The sequence below is a fragment of the Sceloporus undulatus genome, chromosome 2 (assembly GCF_019175285.1).
Source record: "Sceloporus undulatus isolate JIND9_A2432 ecotype Alabama chromosome 2, SceUnd_v1.1, whole genome shotgun sequence".
Lineage (NCBI taxonomy): Eukaryota > Metazoa > Chordata > Lepidosauria > Squamata > Phrynosomatidae > Sceloporus > Sceloporus undulatus.
The window spans coordinates 98,591,751-98,615,904 of record NC_056523.1 but is presented as its reverse complement, the minus strand read 5'-3'; the positions used below and the strand labels follow the sequence as shown (position 1 = coordinate 98,615,904).

At 39.4% G+C, this 24,154-nt stretch overlaps 2 protein-coding genes across 3 annotated transcripts in view; both read left to right on the top strand.

Moving 5' to 3' along the window:
- The window catches only part of PCBD2 (pterin-4 alpha-carbinolamine dehydratase 2), a 59,798-nt gene extending 56,719 nt beyond the window's left edge, over positions 1-3,079 (top strand). For both annotated transcript variants that reach the window (XM_042453636.1, XM_042453635.1), the window contains one exon: positions 1,433-3,079. In XM_042453636.1, coding sequence (XP_042309570.1) covers positions 1,433-1,528 — 96 coding nt within the window. In that variant the 3' untranslated portion in view covers positions 1,529-3,079. The remainder of the gene's footprint in view (positions 1-1,432) is intronic.
- A 3,515-nt stretch (positions 3,080-6,594) lies between these two features.
- CATSPER3 (cation channel sperm associated 3) overlaps positions 6,595-24,154 on the top strand; it is a 34,760-nt gene continuing 17,200 nt past the window's right edge. Inside the window, exons 1-3 of the mRNA XM_042454150.1 lie at positions 6,595-6,713; positions 14,709-14,862; positions 20,070-20,309. Coding sequence (XP_042310084.1) covers positions 6,610-6,713; positions 14,709-14,862; positions 20,070-20,309 — 498 coding nt within the window. The 5' untranslated portion in view covers positions 6,595-6,609. The remainder of the gene's footprint in view (positions 6,714-14,708; positions 14,863-20,069; positions 20,310-24,154) is intronic.

Here is a 24,154-nt window from a genome sequence, read left to right as displayed (position 1 = left end):
CTGCGCAGGCGCAGTAAAACCCATTTGTATGTATTCGCAGATGACCACTCGAAGAAATACCGTTACAGGTAAGCAACCTGTCCATCAGTGGAATCAGAAGGATGCAAAACCCTACCCTGGGCAGTTCCTTTTGCTCCCTCAGACTCTGAACTTTGGAGGGTTAGGGACCCCAGGTGAAGCAAATGGGATGGTTTAGGGGGTTAGCAGTGGAGAGGAGAGAATATGAAAATCCCATTGGATGAGTGGACCTCCAGTCACACAGTGTTGTATTCTATCCTCTGTTTTCCATTTCAGACCCTTTTTAAAGAAAAAAGATAGGGTGTCTGGCATTCTTGTCAGCAGATGTCCTAAGCAAAATTTCCAAATTACAGTCAGTTAAAATTTTTTGAGCACAATTTCTGACTCTTACAGTAAAGAATACCTTAAACACAGATATAAGGGAAAGAAAATGTCTGGATGGGGATGGAGTATAGGTCTTTGAAAAAATAACTTGAAATAGAAGCTTCAGAAGAGGGATCCCAGATTTTTCAGAAAGAAAGGCAACTTTGTCACAATGTGGGTAGTATAAAACTGTTATCTAAGTGTTCCCATTTCACCCTGAGAAATGTTTAGTTGCAGATAAATATCACCCATTTTAAACCAAATCCGAGGATGGCTTCTACGGTTGGATATGGAGAGTACAATTTCTATTATACCAATTAGCTATATTTGTATAGAAACTGATAGATGTATTTCTGCTTATTCCTGGCATTGCTTTAATATCTGAGAATTAAACCAAGATCATCTAGATTTTCAGCATATATTATTATCTCCTCCCTGCTGCCCCCCCCCCCAACTTGTCTAACCAGGAAAATTTAGCAAAGTAGCACATAACATTTCTCCAGTGCAGGGGGAGAGTGTAAATAATCCTTTCAAGGCAGCTGCACCATACAACACCAGCCTGTTTTTCTCTTCAGAACTGACCTGCTGCAAAGTATTATCAAGTTCTTCACATTTAGGTTTCTGGTTTGAATTGCACAACTTAGCATTTGCAATTGGGTTAGGGCCTGATTTCCTCCCGAAAGCAACATATGCAATTATTTTAATTGGACACCTTTCTTCTGGAGTAATTTAATTGGACACCCTTCTTCTGGAGGAAGCTCAGGAGTCCCAACCCTCGAATGTTATGTGCTGTGTGCCAGAGCTCTCCTTGGTTAGTCTCCAAGTTCTTTCAAGGCTGTTCACCTGACAGCTGTGTTACATGATGCCTTTTATTTGAAAAAGCAGTGCCATTCCAATTTACAATCAGCAGATTGGATTTTTTAAAAAATGAAAATGGTAAATAAACAAATCAAAATGTGTGTCAAAGAGTTTAAGACTGAATCCAGTCAGTCTGTATGGAAACACATTGGCTCATGAACTGTAATGTTCTTTTCTTCCTTTTCATTAACAGGTCCAAATAACTCTCATTTCCCATGACTGTGGTGGACTGACAAAGCGAGATGTCAAGCTGGCTCAGTTTATTGACAAAGCTGCATCATCTGTCTAACTGGGTGTCGAAATAATGCAAAACAGCATTTCCTTCCAAATGTTTCCCTCTACATTATATGAGACTTTCATTCTCCCTCTCTTTTCTTTCTTTCAAAGATGTTGATCCTTAAGTTCCTCCATAGTTTCAAAGGCTGAAACATAAGCATAGAGATGTATTGGGTGGGCAGCCTGCTGGTGGTCTGCAGACTAGAAATTTTGGATAAAGAAGACTAAGGTGCTCTGAGATCCCTTCACTCGGTATACTTACATGTGACTGGCGCTATAACTGCTGTACCCTTGATAATGTTAATACTATTCCATCAGTCATTCCCAGAGAGCAGAATGTTGAAAGCACAATTTACTTGCTCCACCCTCATTAATCAAGGTCAGCATTTGTTTCCCCCCGTTCTGTAGACTAGGGTTGGGAGAACTATGGCCTTTGAGATGTTTTGGATTCTTTGAAGGCCTAACTAGGATGGCCAATGTTAATAGTTTAAGGTATTAAGGTAGTCCAAAATATCTCATGGGCCAAAGGTTCCCCATCCTTTGACATTTAGAGCCCTATACAATTCAAATTCTAGTTGTATAGGGCTGTGTTCTCCAGTTCAAGCCCAACCAGGTTTTGGGGTCTCAGAGGGAAGCTCTTCTCTTATTCTGCCACCTTCATATTCCAGTTTGATTAGATTAGTTTGGGCTTCTTCCCAGGCTGTGGGAACTCCTTACCAGGAAAGACTAGGCTCCCAACCCTTCACCATAATCTTTCCTTCTTCCTTCAAGCAATGACCTTTTTATACTGACTGGCCTTTGGCTCCTAAGTTGTATTTTTACAAAGTACTTTTAAGCCAGCTGGGATGCTATATTTTCTCTCTCTCTGTTTAAAATTATCCGGTGTTTTAAGTGGGGCAGTATGGTGTATTGGTTTGAGTATTGGACTACACTTCTGAAGACCAGGGTTCAAATCCCTTCTTAGCCATGGAAACCCATGATGTTGGATAATGTAGGGCAAGTCACACTCTTTCAGCCTAAGAAGAAGGCAATGGCAAATCCTTGCTGAACAAATCTTGTCAAGAAAACCACACAATAGGGTCACCATAAACTGGAAATGACTTGAAGGTAGATAACAACAAATTACTGCTCCATGTTTAACCCCTGCTTGTTTTATGCATTTCATGGTTAGCCACCTTCAGTCCCAGTTTCGGGGTGGGGGGAGAAAGGCAATAAATATTTACAGCCAGTGGATGTAACACAATTTACCATAGCAGTGATATCCCCAGTGTCTGCTACAGCAGTGAATGAGGGTAATATGATTTCTCATGGCAGCTTTTGTTTGATAACCAACAAGTGGTAAGCAGCAAATTATTGGGATTAAAATAATAGGGACAGTTTCCATGTGTATATTGGTGCTTCTTAGATGCCCTTTCACATACTATGTCTTCATTCTCCTTATATTCCAAATGCTGCGCTGAAGGTCTTGTGGGACTATTGATGTAGCACACAATGTGGCAAGAGATGAAGCTGATGAGTTGGGGTCAATTCAAAGGCAGTTAACAAAAACAGCAAGGAAAAATTGTTACAGTGGTACCCCGGGATACAAAAGCACCGCGTTACGAAATTTCCGGGATACGAAAAAATCCCATAGGAAAAAAACTGTTCCGGGATACGAAGGTTTTTTCGGGTTACGAAAAAAATTTTGGTGCTTTTCGGCGCTTTTTCGCACGAAATCGCGGCTTTCTAGCGCTAGCGGCTATGGCTTTTTCGGGTTGCGAAATCTTTCGGGTTACGAACGCCGCGGCGGAACGAATTAATTTCGTAACCCGGGGTACCACTGTATTTCAAAAAGCTTTAATTAATTAAAACACCTGTTCAGAAGATGAAAGCATTTCTGTGCCTTTTAAACAGACTTTTACAGAAAATAAGTTAATTGTTAAAACGAATCCTGTATTTTAAAAGAGAACAAATGTAAATGTTTGTGATGGAAAATAAATAATTCTTCAGTAATTAGTTTCTGCTTAAAATGTTATTTCGGTATCATTCATTCCATTCGTTCATTCAGTTTTAGCCTATATTTATTTACATACTTTTTCATTTATTCCACATCTGAATAAATCCCAGTGCTCAAACCAGAAGTGATTAAAAACGCAAATATAACTTAAATTGTGGGTTTTTTTCCTATCTTTTTAGTTATGTTGATGTTAAAATACAATTAAACAAGGTATATAAATGACAGCCAAATTAAAGAGAATGTTAAAACTATTTTTAAAAATATCAAGGAAGAAAGGCACTCTTTTTTTTGGGGGGGGGGGCCATAAGGTGTATCTACCTAACTGAAAATTATTCAGTTCCTCTTCTAATTCAAACCAACACTTTAGCAGTGCTAGATGTTCCATATTTCAGAGGTGGTTCTGTGGGCTCTGAGCTATATTTGCTTTCTCCATAGTACTTTTTAAACATGTTCCTTCTCTTGAGACATCAATAACTGTGGCCACACAGAAATGATGGTGCTTTTCACTTGCCCAGATGAATAATAGATTCATAGAGTTGGAAAAGACCACAAGGACCATCCAGTCCAACCCCTTGCTATGCAGGAAATCCAAATCAAAGTATCCCTGACAGATGGCTATCCAGCCTCTGCTTAAAGACCTCCAAAGAAGGAGACTCCACTACACTCCGAGGGAGTTTGTTCCACTGTCGGACAGTGAATTTAAGTCTCCAGGACCAGATGAACTGCATCCAAGGGTATTAAAAGAACTGGCAAATGTAATATCGGAGCCATTGGCAATAATCTTTGAGAACTACTGGAGAACAGGAGAAATCCCAGCAGACTGGAGGAGGGCAAATGTTGTCCCCATCTTCAAAAGGGGAAAATGAGGATCCCAATAATTATCATCCAGTTAGTCTGCCATCTATACCAGGAAAGATTCTAGAGCAGATAATTATACAGAGAGTCTGTGAACATTTAGAAGGCAATTCCATAATCACAAAAAGTCAACATGGGTTTCAGAGAAACAAGTCATGCCAGACAAATCTAATCTCTTTCTTTGATAAAATTACCAGCTTGTTAGATGAAGGGAATGCTGTGGATATAGTTTATCTTGATTTCAGTAAGGCATTTGACAAGGTTTCCCATGACATTCTTGCAAACAAGCTTGTAAAATGTGGGCTAGACAAAGTAACTGTTACATGGATTTGTAACTCATTGACCAGCCGAACCCAAAGGGTGCTGAACAATGGCTTTTTTTCAGCCTGGAGAGAAGTGACCAGTGGAGTCCCACAGGGCTCTGTCCTGGGACCAGTGTTATTCAACATCTTTATCAATGACCAGAATAGAGTGGCACTATTACTTCCCTTGATCTAGACACTATACTTTTATTGATGCAGCCTAAAATTACATTGGCCTTTTTAGCTGCCACGTCGCACTGTTGACTCATATTTAACTTGTGGTCTACTTGGACCCCAGATCCCTTTCACATGTAGTTTCATTCAGCCAGGTGTTGCCCATCCTATATCTGTGAATTTCATTTTTCCACCCTAAATGCAATACCGTACATTTCTCCATGTTGAATTTCATTTTGTTAGCTTTGGCCCAGCTTTCTAGGCTATTCAGGTCATTTTGAATTTTGACCCTGTCCTCTGGGGTATTAGCTATTCCTTCTAATTTGGTGTCATCTGCAAATTTGATGAGTATGCCCCCAATTCTGTCATCCAAGTCATTGATAAAGATGTTGAATAGCACTGGGCCCAGGACAGAGCCCTGTGGGACCCCACTGGTCACTTCTCTCCAGGATGAAAAGGAGCCATTTAGGGGGGGGAAATCCACTTGTTGGTATGCCTCTTCCTTTTCCGGTTTAAGCAGCTATTGAGGTGACTTCACATTTCAGTTGTGATTATTATTCCTTTTTCCCTTGTACAGTTGTTGTTGTTCTACTGACTTTTCACAAGTATCTGCTCTATCCCCACCCACCTTGCCTCAGTTCCATCATTCCAAGTCTGAACAACTTGGTCAAGTCTGAGGAAATTTGAACCACCAAGCATAGTAATTGTGCTTTTTTTTGTGGTTTTTTCAGGCTATGTGGCCATGTTCTAGAAGAGTTTATTCCTGATGTTTTGCCAGCATCTGTGGCTGGCATCTTCAGAGAATGCTGACCTGGAAGAGAGTGTGTCGGCATTCTCTGAAGATGCCAACCACAGATACTGGTGAAACGTCAGGAATAAACTCTTCTAGAACATGGCCACATAGCCCGGAAAACCCATAAAAAACTATGGATGCCGGACATGAAAGCCTTCAACTTCACATAGTAATTGTGTTTCTGGCCTTTCTGGAAACAGTATGTCAGCTTCATCTAGACACCGCAGACCACTCCATCTACCCTAACTGGAACAAATCAATGAGAGGCATGCCAGTCAATGGCACATGGCATCACTGTTAATTGCAAGGAGTCAGCAGAGCTGATACTGGTAAGAATATGATGCAAGTGGCAATGACATAACCCCTTTCGGGGAAATGTCACATTTCAAGAAGTTCTCAGTTGGGTTTAGCACCAAATAAATCTTCCATGGAATCCAAATAATAGTTTCAGGCACATCTGAGGCACCAGGGTGAATAAGTGATTCCTCAGTTCCAAAGGCAGTTTGCCATTTCACACAGGGGAAGGCAGCTATTTGTGAATGCTAAAGATGTCTTGAGCAGAAGGTACTAGTTCTGTGGTTCTTTTTTGGAGTGGATTCTAATACCCAATATTACCTCAAAGTCCATTTTTAGTTAGTTAACTTCTAAGTAGGTTTGCTTAGGATTTCTGGATTTGTTTTAAACCAAAAAGTTTTGCATCATCTTAGCGTGTAGCTTTACTTCATCCTTTAGCAAGGCAGTTTGTTCTAAATTCACAATTTTGTCCTGTACGATGGTTTCAAGTATTAATGAATGTTCATTAAAGATTTTGACCTCGGCATTCTAGAGTTCTATACATGATCTCACAAAGTGCATGAGGTCACATCATCCATTGCATTCTCTTTCAGCTGCACTTACTTGTTCTAATCTCCAGTGTTGCTTACAAGATAAATATACCTAGCACCTATAGAAGCTATGTCCAGACATTTGAAATAATGGTTGAACTGCCTGAAGAACAGCGGCTTATCAATAAGCTTTCTTTGGAGGCCTTCAATGCTACTTCTGAGGTTGATGTGAAACATTTTATCCTTGGATATAAGTAAGGCTTTCAATATAAATTCATATCCCGCCCCCCTGAACCTGTTCCCTGGAATTCTGAAAACACAAATCCCACAAAAAATATGGTTGATGCAGTATAGTAGGACAGGAGGTTTTGAACATGCTTTCTAGGAGTGAACATGTGGTTAGGCACTGTCTTGTCATTCCTTCTGAGGAATTTGGTACTGTTGTAGCCAAAGGAGATGCTCCTGGACCTATATAACAGCATTACTCAGTTTTACACCAGTAGCATGAGAGGCTTGTGTGCTGCAAGACAAATTTGTATTATTATTATTATTATTATTATTATTATTATTATTATTAACCTTTATTTATGAAGCGCTGTAAATTTACACAGCCGCTGTACATGCAATCTTTTTAGTTAGAGGTTCCCTGCCCTCGGGCTTACAATCTAAAAAGACATGACACAGAAGGGAAGGAGGTGGTGGGGGAAAGAGCAGTTCCTCTCAACCTCCGAGGCCTGGACCAAGGCAGATGGACTGGAGGGAGGGCTTGGCTTCAAAATGGAAGGTTATTTTAGTAGCTGTCTTAAATGTCAGTATTGAGGGAAATACATGGTTGGTGAGGATGATGGCTGGCATCCTAGTTACAGATTTGTAATCAAGAGTTACAGATTCATACCACAATTCACTACAACTATATAGTCATGATTGTTAAGGTAGGTTCAGGAAGTTGAGCCAGGAAATGTTAAACATTTGTCATTCAGTAGGTGGTGTAGGATATCTGCAAACATAATAATAATCACAGTGAGGGTGGTGCTCATGTTCATGCTCTCTGAGATTTTCCTCTGTCATTAATGTGGGTGCACATATGCTGATGGGGTCCTAGGAAAACAGGATATATCAAACTCACCTCTGCCACCACCTCTTTATATATTCCCTGCTTCCCCCCAAATTTTGATATATGGGGACTTACAAATTAAGGGAAATTAAAATAGCGGTAAATGATCAGTAACATGAAAATAACAACTAAAATAAACTAACATAAACATACAACTAAAAACAATAAAAAGTAGTTTAAAAAGCAGCACAATTAAAACAGTACCATACTCTCTTGGAAGCTCTTTCTTTAGAAACTTTTGGTTCTCAATAGTCTCTTCCAGAATAAAAACAAAATCCTTATCTGCCAATGGAAAGACAATATGGAGAGTCCCCTTCCAACTTCTCTGTGAAAGGAGTCCCAGGACTCAGGTAGCCTCTGAGCCTATAGGCAGCTATCATAAAACAAAGGTATGATCCAGAGTAACTTGAAAGAGTTGTTTGGGAGCTAGTACCATGGTTTTCTGCATTAGCAAACATGAGTAGATTACTTATGAGGTGCTTCTAATTTTATGATACTAAGAAATCACTAAACCAGAAATAGAAAACTTGCAGCCTTTTTTGAAATGCAACCTATCTGGCTATCTGAAAGACTGTGATCCAAAATACACTGCAGAAACAATCCAGTTTGAGACTGCTTTAACTGCCCTGGCTCAGTGCTAAGGAGTCCTGGGAAAAGTATAGTTTATACTGGCACCGAAGCTCTCTGAGAGAGAAGGCTAAATGTCTCACAAAACTGCTGATCCCAGAATTCCCTAGCATTGAGCCAGGCCAGTTAAAACAGTCTCAAAGTGGATTATTTCTGCAGTGTGTTTTGGACCTGTTATGAGCCTGCCTCAGGTTTAAGATCTACCAGTGAGGGTTTTCTTTTACTCTGACCATCATCACAGACACATTTGGCAAGGACAGAGGAGAGAGCCTTCTTGGTGGCTGCATCCAAGTTGTGGCATACCCTTCCACAGAAGGTCTGGTTGGCTCCTAACTGTGTTGGTAATCACCTATAAAGCCCTAAATGGCTTGGGCCCAGGATACCTAAAGGACCGCCTCTCCCCGTACATTCCGCCTCGCACCCTCAGAACGTCTGGGCAGCAGCTACTGAAGGTGCCTGGGGCTAGGTTAGTCTCCACTTCTCGGAGGACGTTTTCCATAGCTGCCCCAGCCCTTTGGAATGCGCTGCCCACAGAGCTCCGCTCGTCTACTACCCTGGCCCAATTTAGGAAGGATCTTAAAACCTTCCTATTCCAACAGGCATTCCCCGAATAAATATCCTGTGGGCCTCCCTCCTCTTCCGTGGCCAAGAGGTTGGGCTATGGGACTTTTTGCTGTTGGGTTGATTTATTGTGTTTTTTAATTTGTGTATTGTGTATTTTAATCTGATTGTATTTTAACCTGCTGTGAGCCGCCCTGATCGTAGGAAGGGCGGCATATAAATAAAATTTTATTATTATTATTTATTTATTTCCTTAAGACCTTTTTTTTTTAAAGGCGGGCATGTGGTTTTTAACTAGTTGGGGCAGACAAACCCTGTAATGGGGAGAAGGCAATGCCAAACCTCCTCTACACAAATCTTGTCAAGAAACCCCCATGCCAAGAAAAACTTAGGGTTGCCAAGAGTCAGAAATGACGTGAAGGCACATAGCAGCAACAACAATTTCATTACATTTAAGCATGTTTTTAAAACTGCTTTTAAGGTTTTTAAAAACAGAACTATGATTTAATTGTCTTTTAACTCTTGTATAATTGTTTTTAGTTATACTGTGTTATTAAATGGCTACAAGCCTCCTTGAATCCTGTGCTGAGAGAAAGACAGGATATACATTAAATAAATTAATAAATCCCTTGCATCACACACAGAGAAATGAATTCAGTAATAGAAATGTCCAACTTAAAGGAAGAGCACAGGGAATTCTTTAATGATCCGGTTTCTGAAGTGGAAATCAAAGCAGAAATAAAAGACTTGACAGCAGATTCCCAAGTGTAGAGAGCCTAACAGAAGACTGTCACAAATTGTTAGAAGATACAATTATTCCACATCACCAGCTGCTTAACAAAGTTGTATATGGAGGATACATACTGCAGTCACGGAAACAGTTCTGTGTGGTTGCTCTGTCAAAATCTTGGAACTGAACTGAGTCATCCGTCATCAACTAAGATATTAAAACTATTGATAGTGCTTTTGCCAAATATATTTAAATAAAATAATAACTCAGTATGAACATAATTATAAAACATAAAAATAAGTATAAAAATAAGTATAATGCAGTCCAGGAAGAAATTGACAACATACCATCACAAGATTTCAAACTAATAATTGGAAACTTGAATGCTAAAGTTGGCAACAAAGAAAAATAAAAAACAGTAGGAAGATTTGGATTAGGAACAAGAAATAAAACAGGAGAGCACCTGACAGAATTCTGTGAGGCCAACAATCTGTTCATTGCAAATAGCTGCTTCATACAACCAGATAGGAGACTATACACCTGGACATCACCAGATGGTAAACACAAAAACCAGATAGGCTACATCATTGGAAGTAGAATATGGAGAGGCTCTATCCTTGTTGCCAAAATCAGACCAGGAAGAAATTTTGGAAGAATACAATGCAAACAATATTACAAATTCAAATCAAGTTCAAGCCAGAAAGTTTTCTGCTAAATATTATAGAAGAAAGAGAAGAAAGAAAATGTTTACTATATATGATTACGGCAGCAAGATTAACGTATGCAAAGAAATGGAAACAAAAAGAAATACCAACTCTAGATGATTGGCTAAGAAAAAGTCTTGATATGATAGACTTAGATAGATTGACTATGTTAATAAACAGGAATTGGAAAGAAGGATGGAACAAAGACTGGGAACTTCTTAATAAATTTTGTAAAAACCGATGGTATTAAATAATACAATATTAAAAAAAATCTATACGATATAAATTATTAAGGGCTAGATACCAACAAAGAGAATATAAAAGGGTGCTGATACATAGACACTGATCAAATATATCGTAAAGAAGAAAAAGAATAGGAATTGTAGAATCTTATCTTTTTCTACAAAAAGGTCAAATTTAATTAATGTTATCTCTGTTCAACAACTTCACATGCATTTAATAGCACCGATAAAAGGACAAAACATCAAATCAAAGTATTTTCTAACATGTAACTAAATGGTAGAAAAATATGAATTAAGATGTACAGACAATGATTATTTAAAAACAATATGAGTGACACACGGATAAATGAAATAAAAGAAACTTTATAAAGAAAGAATGTTGAAACAACTAGGCTCAAGCAAGAACCAAACGAATTGAATAATATGACAAAGTGAAGGGGAGGGAATGGTGTTTAATTTTTAAATCATACAGGATGTAGTAGAAATATATTGTTAAGTGAATACCAAAGATCGAAATGAAGATGTAAATATAAGCAATATACAACAATGCAAATTTATATGTATAATTGAAAGCTATAATAATAATAAAAAAATAGAAGTAATGAGGTGCGTACCCGTGCCATGCGCCCTGTGCCCCACTGTGAGCATGCGCCTCATTACTTCCAATGGGGCTTGAGCATACGCTCATTTCCCCATAAATGGGGGAATCCAGAATGGATCCCCCGCGTATAGGGAGGGCAGACTGTACATACCAATCCACAAGAAAGGAGATACAAAAGACTGCAGCAACGGTAGGACAATAGCACCAATCTCACACGCAAGCAAAATAATGCTCAAAATTCTGTAGCATAGACTACAAGCATACATGGAGAGAGAAATCCCAGAGGTGCAAGCAGGATTCAGAAAAGGAAGGGGCACTAGAGACCACATTGCAAACATGTGATGGCTAATGGCGCACACCAAAGAATTCCAAAAAAGAATCAGCATATGTTTCATAGACTACAGCAAAGTATTTGATTGTATAGATCACAAAAAACTATGGAATGCACTCAAAGACATGGGTATGCCACTACGTCTTATAGTCCTGATGAGGAATCTGTACCAAGGACAAGAGGTCACCATCAGAACAGAATTTGGGGAAACAGAGTGGTTCCCAATAGGAAAAGGGGTCAGGCTAGGCTGCATCTTATCACCTTACTTGTTTATATACGCTGAAAACATAATAAGAAAAGCAGAATTAGAATCAGAAAAAGGAGGAGTGAAGATAGGAGGAATCAACATTAAAAACCTAAGACATGTGGATGGCAACATAATATTAGCAGAAGACTAATAATAAGGAAGTCAAAGATGAAAGTGGAAAGGCAGGTCTGATGCTGAACATAAAGAAAATAAAAATAATGACCACAGAAGAAATACACAAATTCAATCTAGATAACAAGAAACTGAAATGGTTAAAGAACTCCCATATCTAGGATCAAACATTGACCAGAATGGACACTGCAGTCAAGAAATAAGAAGTAGACTAGGAATGGGAAGGGCAACTATGAAAGAACTGGAAAAGATGCTGAAGAGCAAAGACATACAACTGAGCACTAATATCAGAATTGTCCAGGCCATTGTATCCCCAAGTACCATGTACGAATGTGAGAGCTGGACAGTGAAGGAAGCAGACAGAAAGAAAATCAACTCATTTGAAATGTGGTGCTGGAGAAGAGTACTTAGGATACCATGGACAGCCAACAAGACAAATAAATGGGTTCTTGAACAGATCAGACCAGAATTCTCTTTGGAAGCTAAGATTATCAAGTTGAGACAATTGTACTTTGGCCACATAATGAGAATAATAATAAATAAATAAAACTTTTATTTATATACCGCCTTTCCTTCCGATCAAAGCGGTTTACATCATTAAAACTCTATGATCCAAGTCATAGTACAATATATTGAACAATTCATACAATTCCAAAAATACAATCTTAAAAACGTATATAACAACAGTCGGGCATTAGATAAAAAGCTTCATCCAAATTCTACAAACTGGGAGGGTATACTTTCCGGAAGAGATAAGTTTTTAATACCTTCTTAAAGGTTTCCAATGTCGAACTCAGTCGAATCTCTTCCAGAAGCACATTCCAATGAGTTGGGGCACTGATCACTAGAAAAAACAATAATGCTAGAATAGGTAGAGGGTAGAAGAAAATTAGGAAGACCACAAACCAGATGGAGAGATTCAATCAAGGGAGTTATAGGCAAGGAGTTGCAGGATCTGGGCAAGGCAGTGGAAGATAGGGATCCTTGGAGATGTCTCATCCACAGTCGCCATGAGTTGGAACCGACTTGAGGGGAGCTAACAACAACAATAAACATCCTAACAAGATTGGGTTGATGCCAGGCACATTATTAGCAGATGCAATTAGGAAAACCTGAAATATGATCCACAGTAATAATAAATGAGGACGGAAAGCAGTTTCTCTTCTCTTCTTTCCCTCCTCTTCTTCAAGACTTAAAAAGCATTTGATCATATGGAGTGTTACATGAACGTTAAAATAAATAACATGAACACCTCATGTTATTAGGCCACCTCAGTTTGGGATGTAATTTTAAATCCTTCCTTATTAATTTAAAGCTGAGACTGCATGTCCTGGAACATATTAATAAACTAGATTAAGCTCCTATTTCTCTATACAATGATTTACACATTGTAAACCGCTAAGGGGGTGCTAGTTCAATGATAAGCAGTATAGAAATGTACTTGTTATTGCTATTTCTATTACAAGGGATACAAAACAGGACTATCCCCTGTTTCCTTTCCCAAAGATGACCCTCCCAGGACTGAACAAACTTTTTGATAATTTTGAGAGTATTGAAGGGATTGAAAATGAACTTTGTTAAATCAAAACTCTTTTCACTCTTTTTTGTAAGTGCAAGAGCCTTAGCAGAAATTAACTAAAGTGTCTGTTCGCTATATGTTTTTTTACTTTCCTGGGAGTCTTAATTAGAAAGACCTGTGATGACTGATTCATAGAAATTATGGAAAACATCATCAGGACAAATAAAAAGTATGCAGGTTATTCTAATGGGTAGACTAGATCTTGCTAAAAATGTCTGTAATGCCCAAATTTGGCCCAGGGAGTTCTAAAAACATGGTGAATTTGCCTTCCATGGCTCTTAGGAGTATGTGGGTTGTTTTTAGCAATTAAAACAAAAAACAAACCATTCTACCAACTCTTGAAAGTAGAGAAATCTGCCTGAGACAGATTTCTAGCATACTTGCTAGAGGACAGACCTGAAATATGGCAGCTTCGTATGTCTTCTTATATCTTTGCATGAATCATTATTCTAGACTTCTTTTCAGCAGGAGCACAGGGATCAGCTAGGTATGCTACATTTTTGATCCTCAGGTTATGAGGGGACTCTAAACATAATCCCATAAAATTAAATTTTTACATAATTGTTAGAATAATGCACATTTTTGATAATGCCATGATGCCTCATAAACCTGATTTGGCATGACTCAGTGTATCTTAACCCATCTCTGAACACAGGGGTTCATTGACTCCTGAGAATTCAGGGAACAGACGTTTAACTTTTAAAGTAACATTTTATCAAGCATGTAATAAAATTACATTTTAAAAAATGCTTCAATTTTTTAATGAATTGGGAGAAGCAGCTTTGCTGACAAAAATGTGTGAAAGTAGTGGTCTACACAGAGAACAGTGTGAAAATTCTTGGCCTTTATTCTTAAGTGTAATTCCTTTGAGCTTATGCTAGTGTCTTACATCCCATTCCTGTGATGCATCTGCACTGTAGAAATAATGCAATTTGACACCACTTTAACTGCCATGGTATGAACCTGGCTTTGGATTCTAGGGTAGGACAGAGTTTGGAAAAAGCACTAATTTTTTAAAATGATACCTTGCAAATGGTGGTGCGGAGGTTTGGGTCACTGATCAGACACATCCATAAGAGAGACTTTCCCGAGCATTGTGTCCACTCTTCTTCCTAAAACATTGCCTTTTATGGTTCTTGTTGGAAAACATGGGATTCTAAAAGGGGAGCCTCAGGTCAGCCTACCTTAGCATGATATAGCTGTCTCAGCAAATTTGACTAAATGCGTAAATTTTTTTCTTATAGTCCTCCTTCCCTGAATCTATCTTCCATTGTATATGCAACTGCCTTCTCGCTACAGATTTCTCTTCAACTGCATATATAAATTGGCATTTACCCTGTTTAATAGATTAAATTTTCTCATTCTTCTTATTTCTTTCCAGGAGGAATGACAATGACCTGTATCAATTCATCGAAACATTATTCTATCATCCACTGTTCAAGTCAGTTATGATCAGCACCATCACACTAAATGCAATCTTTTTGGCTTTAGAAACTGATTATAAAGTTCGCTATGAGTCCAATTTCTTCCTGGAGGTAACCAAAGATTTTAGACTATTGGGACTGCCTTGATTTATTACTTTCATTGTTCAGAAAACACTTTCTCTTTCCCAGCAGAACAGAGGAATATACTGGGGAGGATAGGAGTGTTGGTGTGAAAGTTTAGAGAATTCTGATTTGTCCCTCTTCCTTTTCCACTTGGTTCCAAGTAATAATGTAGGTAATAGTTTATTTTATATCATTGTCAACCAATGGAACAACATAGGTAGAACCCTTGAACTAAATGTTGCTGTTATTGTGTGCTTTCAAGTCATTTACAAGTGTGTGACTTGCCCAAGGTCACCCAGTAGGTTTCCATGGCCAAGCAGGGATTCGAACCCTGGTCTCCAGAGTTGCAGTCCAATGCTCAAATCACTACTCCACGCTGGCTACTAAACTCTATGTACCACACATTATACCAACTAGAATTTAGGGGCAGGCCCGTTAACAATAGATAGCCAGAGTGGTATAGTGGTTTAAGTGTTGGACTAAGACTCTGGGAGACCAGGGTTCAAAGCACTCCTCAGCCATGGATACTCACTGGGGGACCTTGGGAAAGACACATGCTCTCAGCCTCAGAGGGAGGCAAAGGCAACTCCTCCCTCTCAAAAATCCTGGCAGGTTGAAGATGCTGGATGCTGGCAGGTTAATATCATCCATGCCATCTGATGTCCCCTTATCTGGCACTTCAGGCACCTACTTTTACAGTTGTTTCAAGGCCCCTCATACCACCCAACTGCCATGTTTGGTCATGTTTTCTCCTTATTGTCCATCCTAACAAATCCCATATCTTTGACAAAGCCAGTGGAGACTGTTTGATGTGATAAGTGTGTCTGCAGACCAATACTCAGCACTATTAGTGCTTTGCCATCTCCTGATACATTTTTTTCCCTTTTGGAGTGTATTTAATACACCATCTGGCTTTAACAGTATTGTGCAAAGAAAGTGGTCAAATTGTTAATAACCTCTCATGAGAAGGACTTATCTTTCACACACCTTGCATATCTTAACTTGTTTGAAATTGACTACTGTACGCAACTGTTGGAAGTTTAACTCCATATCCCCATGCCATACAGGCCAACAGAGAAGTCTGGAAAATATCAAGAAGTCCACTTATTGCTTTATAAAAGCTTTAAAAAAATTTCTTCAATACCATTTTTGTGGGAAGCTCAACTTTGCAAACTATATATATACCTTGGGTATTGAGGGAAATGTGTGCTTGGCACTGTAATTTCCACACATGTTCTGTATTTCAGAAAGAAACACAACCAATTAGAGCCAATAGAAAATAATTGCCTTACTACTTGTATTAAACATATCTTTGCTATTATAGCCCCTTTCTGGCTGATAATCCTGTCCACTATCTGTTATCACACTCCACAGTGAATGGGATGATGACTCCTATGCATCAATACAACACAACACAAAAGTAAAAGAAGTTCACAAAATATGTTTCTTACATTGTTGTTACTTCTGTGTAGGCTTAAATCCTGTTCTTCCAACTAGAATAGGTCCACTATACAGATGGGATTCACTTAAAAGTTGAATCACAATTCAACAATTGGTCCACTGCACTTGGGACTATCCAACAGGATGGCAGCCATTGTGTATTGTGTTTCATGTGATGGCAGTACAAGTTTGTTTTTATATTCATATACAAAATGTGTAGAGTTAGCTAAATAGGAATATGTGCATGTTGCAGGTGAGACATGCACTCTGAACATGTACCATTTCTTACACTGAAGGGTTACACTTGCAGCATTTACTGTTAGTTCTAATCTGCATTGCAGAAATAATGCAGTTTGACATTGCCTTTAAATACTGTGGCTCCATGCTATAGAATTATAGGATCGGTAGTTTGTTGTGACATTAGAGCGCTCTGAAAGAGAAGGCTGAATATAAAACAAAACTACAAATCCCAGAATCCCATTACATTGGCAGTTAAAACGGATTATTTCTGCAGTGCAGATGACACCTTCCTAACTTTTATAACATGTTGACATTATATATATGAGCCCTGGTGGCACAGTGTTTAAATACCTGTACTGAGCCACTCACAAACCACATGATAGCTGTCAAGGGATGATAGACTATGTCATTGAAAACAGCTGGAAAGCATCATATTGCACAAGGTTTTGAGTTCAGTTCCAGCCAAGGCTCAGGGCCAAAACAGCCTTAGATCCTTCCAAGGTCCCTAAAATGAGTACCCAGCTTGTTGGGGGCAATTAGCTTACAGTTGTATACTGCTTAGTGTGGTATGAAATGGTACATAAATGAAGCTGCTGTTGCTATATTGTTAATACTTCTCATTATGTTATGCAGGGTCAAAGAAGAAGGATTGTATTAAAAGAATTAAAAATATATACAGCTGGTACTATATAACTATAACTTTAGGGCTAAATCAATAAGACCCTGGATTTTACAATCATGTCTGTAAATTGTAAAAAGCAGTCCCTGGTTTTAGAGGTGGGGGTTAAAAACTGTGAAAAAAGGCATATATGTTCACCTATTTAGAGTGAGCACTATTTCCTGTTCCCATTCAGAAATTGATGTTTTTTAAAATCATGTTGCCAAATATAATTATACACTACAGTATTGCTTTGTGATCCATAATTCGTTGGGATAATGCAGTGAGAGAGGATACATTAGTACTAAATGAACAGCAGACATAAATAGCTATTAACACCCTCAAATTTGCTCCCCAAAAAGATACTTTGAGATAGTTTTTGTCAATAATGTGACCTCCTTGAAATGCTGTTTTAATGTTGAAAATGTTTGCATGCAAACACTGTATAATAGAAAATATGTCAATTATGACAACTTGCACTCTGCATAGTGAATTTAAGAGCAAAAACCTGATAAAAAACAAAAGTTTAAAAGGCCCTGTCTGTGTATAGAGACAGGGAAATATTAACAGAAGAAGCTAAAGCCCTGCCAGCTGGCTAAAAGTAAGGAAAAAGATAAGAGACAACAGAAGTCTCTGTGCAGCAGCAAAACAAAGCCAATATAAAGTTCTCAAATATCTACCATAAAAGGAGCAGGAAACCTCAGGCAGAAAGCCAAACTGAGAGTGTTTGGCATCTGGAACAGAACTGGAAGGAAAGGCACAGAAATGCAACTGTGAGTGGGTAATGAAAACGTAAACAACCTGCTTGCACACTCTATATAAGCAGACTGAGTGTCACTGGTCAAGGCCAGTTTGGTCATAGGCAACCATGGCAGAGGAAGCTGCTGGCGGATTGCTGCCTCCAGGATAGGTGAGAATGTTTTATTTACAATAAAATGCCAGCCTGACAGATAAAGGTTTACACTCTGTAGCAATAGATATGCTGAAATAATGCAATATATGTAAATATACTACTATGTGGTTAAGTATATGAACTGTATTGTAGAAGGAGCAACATAATGCAGTGTGCAACATAATGCTGTCATGAACTGCAGTGCATGTAAATGTTCATATGGGGTGTGCCAATTTTCTCAAAAGATGACATATAAGTTACGATGTCCTAAGATTGTGTAGGTTGATTTTTTTTTACCATTACAGTGTAATAACAAGTGCCATGTTCAATAGACTATCAATACCATGTGCCTGATAGGTGTGAGATGTGTCCCTTATAGGAGAGAACATACATAATATGCCAATAAAATGAAATATCTGTCTATACCTAAGATTTAGGTAAAGTCTATGATAAGTGATACAAGCCTACATTCTGTGATGTCTGGGAAAGAAATGTACCAAGACTAGAAATGTGTATGATTTATGTTGGTCTTGTGACAAGGAGTTTGTAACTGCATATGCTCCCCCCCTTTTTTTCCCCTTTTGCTTAATTAACATAGAAAAGCTTATAAGGTCAGTCCCCACACTAAGAAATCTTTCCACTCCAGCATCCCATCAGATGCAGCCACTGCAGTTAAGATGACATAAAACTGCTATTTTGGGGTTGTGCAGATAAACTCTAAAGGGTCTTATAATGTTAAAAGAGCTGGAAACTTAATGTGATAATGTAGCGGGTGACCCCAAACCCACGAACCCGAAGGCCCGTGGCCTACCAGAGGACAAGCAGAGTCAAGGAGACCGAACTGGCTAGAATAAAAAACGCTTTATTGTCTGCGCAGGGCAGCAGCACACCGAAGTAGGTGTCACCAAGGCTGCAGCACCGATGGCTTCTTGTCACCCCCCTTTTATGCCCTTCACAGAGGGCTGTTTTCTAAACAACAAGCGATTGGTTGCGTTCACTGTTCACTCAATGGTCCTGTATTTTCTTCTTGGCATTACATCTGCTTGGAGCTTGGAATGTACATAGATAGCTAGCTACTGCAAAAGAGATACTTAGAGCTAGCTAAACTCCTCAAGGCCACTTGCTAAACACAGGCCATTGTATTCAGAGCCCTCCAGAGGAAGGAGGGGGTGATTATGTGAGTGTGTTTGCTATGGCCACACACAGAAAGGAAGGGTAGGGGCCAGCACAGCCCATTTGCACTTTACTCTGTAGGCTCAATCTATGGGCCTTCTGTAACTATTGATTCTTTTGCAAAGCAAAGTACAGAAGCAAGAAAGCATTATTATTATTGTGTTCCTATCAATAAGAGTATTTAAGATCTCAGAAGGTGAATCCTTAAGTGCAAGAAATCATGGCTGTCTTCTTAGGCTGGATTGGATGGTGAAACTGTTTTGTAAAGTTGCCTGTCAAATCCTCTCCTTTGAGTGAGATGGTTGTTTTTGTTTCCCTTGAAGAAACATTACTGTCTGAAAGTATAAAACTACAGCAAGTAGTGAAAGTACAGTATTAAACTTCCATGCTGTGTAGACTGAGACAACTTTTTTTTTTTGTTCAACAAGCTTTGACTTTACAGTCACTGGCATCCTTTACAGTTGTTGCAGATCATTGACGTGGGGATCTGTCATATTTCAGATCCTTTAAACATCTCAGCTCCACTCAGTACTACCTGATTTTACAGTTTTTGTGGGAAGTTAATAAATGTTGGAGTGCTTGTCCTCATCCTTACAATAAAATGGACTGTGTAACTGAGCACAACTAGGTTATAAGTACACTCATGCTTCCAGAAGTTCTTTATTTCATACCAAATGCCTACTTTGTGGGGGTAACTTTTAGTTGTGATTGAACATTCTTTTGTAACTGAAGTACCAAATAGATTCCTCGTGATGTTCTTGATTCCTTCATTAGCATCTTGTTCCTTTTCAGGTAACAGATCTAATCATTTTAGCCATCTATACCACAGAATTTCTGATGAGTTTTTACCTGGACCCTGTTAATTATTGGAAGGATGGTTATAAACGATTTGATTTCATTGTCCTTCTCATCGCTTACCTCCCATACACCATTGACAGAGGCAACCCCAAAATGCACCAAACTGCAACCATGCTAAAAGGCTTCCAGGTACTACGGGTTCTCAAACTTATCTACTATAGCCCAGGAATGAGGGTAAGTGGCTGTTGTTTTGTTAGCTGTGCAACAAGATGTTGTATTAGTCACAGCTTAACTTTTCCACTTCTGTATTAACATTGCTATTCCCATGAAAACCACATGTCCTGATCCACACACCTCTTTGTCCATTCAGAATTAATTCCATTTTCTTTTATTTGGGAAGGGATACCACTGTGCAGAAATAACTTGTGGCACAGCCCTTCCTGGTTTGTAGCACTTCAAGTTGCAGGTGGGGATTTCATGTTTGAGTGTTTTCCTATGTTAAGATGCCCCTGTTGAAAACCCTCATCATTGGACACAGATGTGTAGTGTGGATTTTAGCCTAGCCTTACATGGTAATTTCATATTATGGTATTAATGTGGGGATGTATGTGCTGATATGCATCAGAACTGGCTTCAGGCTTTATACACAGGGAGGAAAACATATGCTCTCCATTCAAGGCTAACAGTTCAGTTCTACCTGTTTCTATTCAGAACTAAGGCCTGTTACAGACTGCCAAATTAAAGCTGCTTCAGGCCTCTTTGGAAGTATGCTATTTTAAATGATGCATGGGACCTAAGAGTCCAGAGGTTGCGCCAAAGCCACTCTACGGAGAATACCGCACAGCGTTCTGAGAACGTTCTGGGAACCCGATGGGAATGGAATGCATTTAAGTATACTGCACGTATGTGTTCCCATTGGGTTCCCAGAACGTTCCCAATGTGTTCCAGGGAGGGGACGGATTAGATGTGTTCCCAGCGAGCTGTAACGCTCTCAGAACATTCCACAAGACGTCTGTGCAGTATTCTTCCGTTCTCAAATCCGTTCTCTCATTCCTCCGTCTCCTGATTGGCTGAAAGAATGGCAGGCAGGGAAGCAGGCAGGCGAGCAACTGCAGTGAGGGAAGGTGTGTGTGTGTAAGGGGGAAAGAAGGAGGGAGGGAAGGAAGGAAAAAGGGAGGGAAGGTGGGACAAGGGAGAGAAGAGGAAAGGAGGGAAAGAGAGAAAGAGAGAAGGAAGGAGAAAATGGAAAGAGGGAGAGAGAAGGAAGGATAAGCAGTGAGAAATAGAGTGGGCAAAACAGAGGGAAAAGAGAGAAGGAAGGGACCAGGGCAGAGAGCAAGAGGGAGAGGGTCTCGTGTCCAGCGGGGCTCCTGTGCTGTCAGCCTGCAGGAGGCAGGGATGCCCAGGACCCTCTCCTCCTTCCCTCCAGGAGGGAACCCACAAAAGCTCCTCTGTTTGGAGCACCACACGAAAGCAAGCAAACAACTCCCAGAATTCCATAGCAAAGAGCCAGACAAAGAGTTAAAGCGGGGAAGGAAGCTCACAATCTGAAGGCACACAATACATGCACACACACAGGAGGCAAAGGGTGAGAAGCTGCAAAAAAGGGGAACTGGAGTGACAGCAGAGGACTCTTCCTTTCAAACCAGTTTAAAGAGCTGCAATGGCTGCCGGGGCTAAATACCCAGATTGAGGTATTTGTAGTGGGCACTTGCTTCTAGAGGCATTCGGAGGGGCAGAAACCGAATCTTCCCAGTTCCTTACAGTCCTCCAAACGAAATACGCATGCGCTACAGCAAAACGTTCTGGGAACGTTCTCAAGAAAAAGGGATGCGCTGTGCGGTAAAATGTGTTCTCATCATGTTCCCATCACGTTCCAATTTCCTTAATGCAGTAATATCCATTCCCAGAACGTTCCGTCTCGGAACGTTCTGAGAAAACGATATGCGATAATCTTCTACATTCCTAAGCACTCGAGTACAGCTTTGGTGCAGCTTCCAGATTCTTCGGATGCATGCATAATTTAAACAGCATACCTCCAAAGAGACCCGAAGCAGCTTTATTTTGGCAGTCTGTAACAGGCCTAAGACTCCGTGAGTTGAATTGGGCATACTTTTATACATCCAAGCACTGAATTGCAACCCAAATGGTACAGTGCTAATGAGAGCTTGGAAACCTTACTTACTACAATCTCAGAATACTGAGGAATTGGAGAATCCAAAAAGTAATTTTTATGGGAGTTGTAATCCAAAAAAGGCAGTGGCCAAGCTGGCTGTAGGATTCTATGAATTGCAGTCCCTCCCTCCTCCGTGGCCGTCAAAACCCTGCTACTAATACAGGTTGAGTCTCCCTTATCTGGAATTCCAGAATCCCAAATATTCCAAAATTGTCCACATAGGTGGCTGAGATAATGACACCTTTGCTTTCTGGTGGTTCAGTGTACACAAACTTTGTTTTATGAACGAAAGTATTTAAAATACTGTGTATAAAATTACCTTCATGCTATGAATATATGGTGCATAACAAATATAAATGAATTTCGCATTTAAACTTGGGTCCCATCTTCAAGATATATCATTATGTATATGCAGTTATTCCAAATTCAGAAAAAAACTGAAATCCCAAATACCTCTGGTCCCAAGCTTATAGGATAAAGGAGACTGTAATATCAGAGTTGTTCACTGCTCTGTTTGTTGTGCTCACTGCTGACATCTGTTGTCAGGATCAGGTAATATTCTTAGTTGTTAATATGGCTGTATGTCTGCAGTGAAACGCAGTGGTTGCAGATTATCAGTTTCACAACCGAAACTCTACCACATGCATTGTGACAAGTTCTCAGAGAGTGGCATGAGAGTGAAATCTGTTTTGTACTTTTTGATTGATTGGTCTTGTCATACGTAACTGAAACATGAATGTCTCAGTCAATGATATTGAATTTGTTATCTAATGATGAGAAAACTAATCAGCTCATAATATCTGTAGTATGCCCAGTTTTAAATTTATAAAGGGCCCCAAAATCTTCTCAGGAGTTAAAATCACATCCATATATGTTATGTTCCCTCCTGTTTAGGAATTCTGCCTCTCAATTAGATGGAGCCAGTTTTGTGGACTGTGATAGCTAGCTTCGTGGTTTGTGTGTTTGCTGGCCATATTAATCCCAATGAGATGTTAACAAAGCAGAACAGCTTTGCCCTGCTTTGACACACGATACCATCATTACCTTACCTGGTTCTGACTGATTTTTTGCAAGCTTTGCTTCCTGCTTCTATGTATAATGTTGTTTGATCCATGTCACCATGTCATGCTGGTCAGATAAGATGGAAAGATAACAATAGCCCAGAGGCATGGATCAAATTCAGACTAATGCCAGATTTATTTTCAGTTAGGCCTTCTGCCTTACCATTATTGTATTTTCTATTGAGTGTCATCTTCTCATGGTATGGCCACAGTATCATAGTCTCAGTTTAGTCATCTTGGCACCTAGGGAGAATTCAGGTCTGATTTGCTCTAGGACCCATTTCTTTGCCTTTTTAAGCACAGTATCTGGAGAATTTCAGATGAGCTGATTTTCTTTCTATCAGCTTGCGTCATTTCCCAGCTTTCACAACCATCCATATGAAGTGGAAATATGATGGCAAGGACTATCCTAACTTTAATAGTCGTGTTTATATTTCAGGATCTTGTCTAGTTCCTTCACTGTTGCCCTAGTTTTCTTCAGATTTCTTGGAAAATCTTGAACTATTTCTATGTCCTCATCATCTACTTTAAAGCTACATAAATAAACTGTGTTCATTATTTTTGTTTTTAATCTTCATCTGTAAACCTGTCTTTGCACTTTCTTCCTTGACTTTCTTCAATATTCATCCAGTAATTATTCCAGGGCCTTGCTTATTTTTTGCTAGTAGTGTCATCTCCGTATCTGAAATTGTTAATGTCCCTTCCTCCAGTTTCATGATTCCTTCCTCTGAGTTTAATCCTGCTTTATGTATATGTTCAGTATGCAAGTTAAACTGGTAGTAAAATGAAGTCTAGCCTGACCCCCCTGGACAATTTATTTTAAGTGTTCTATTTCTGTCATT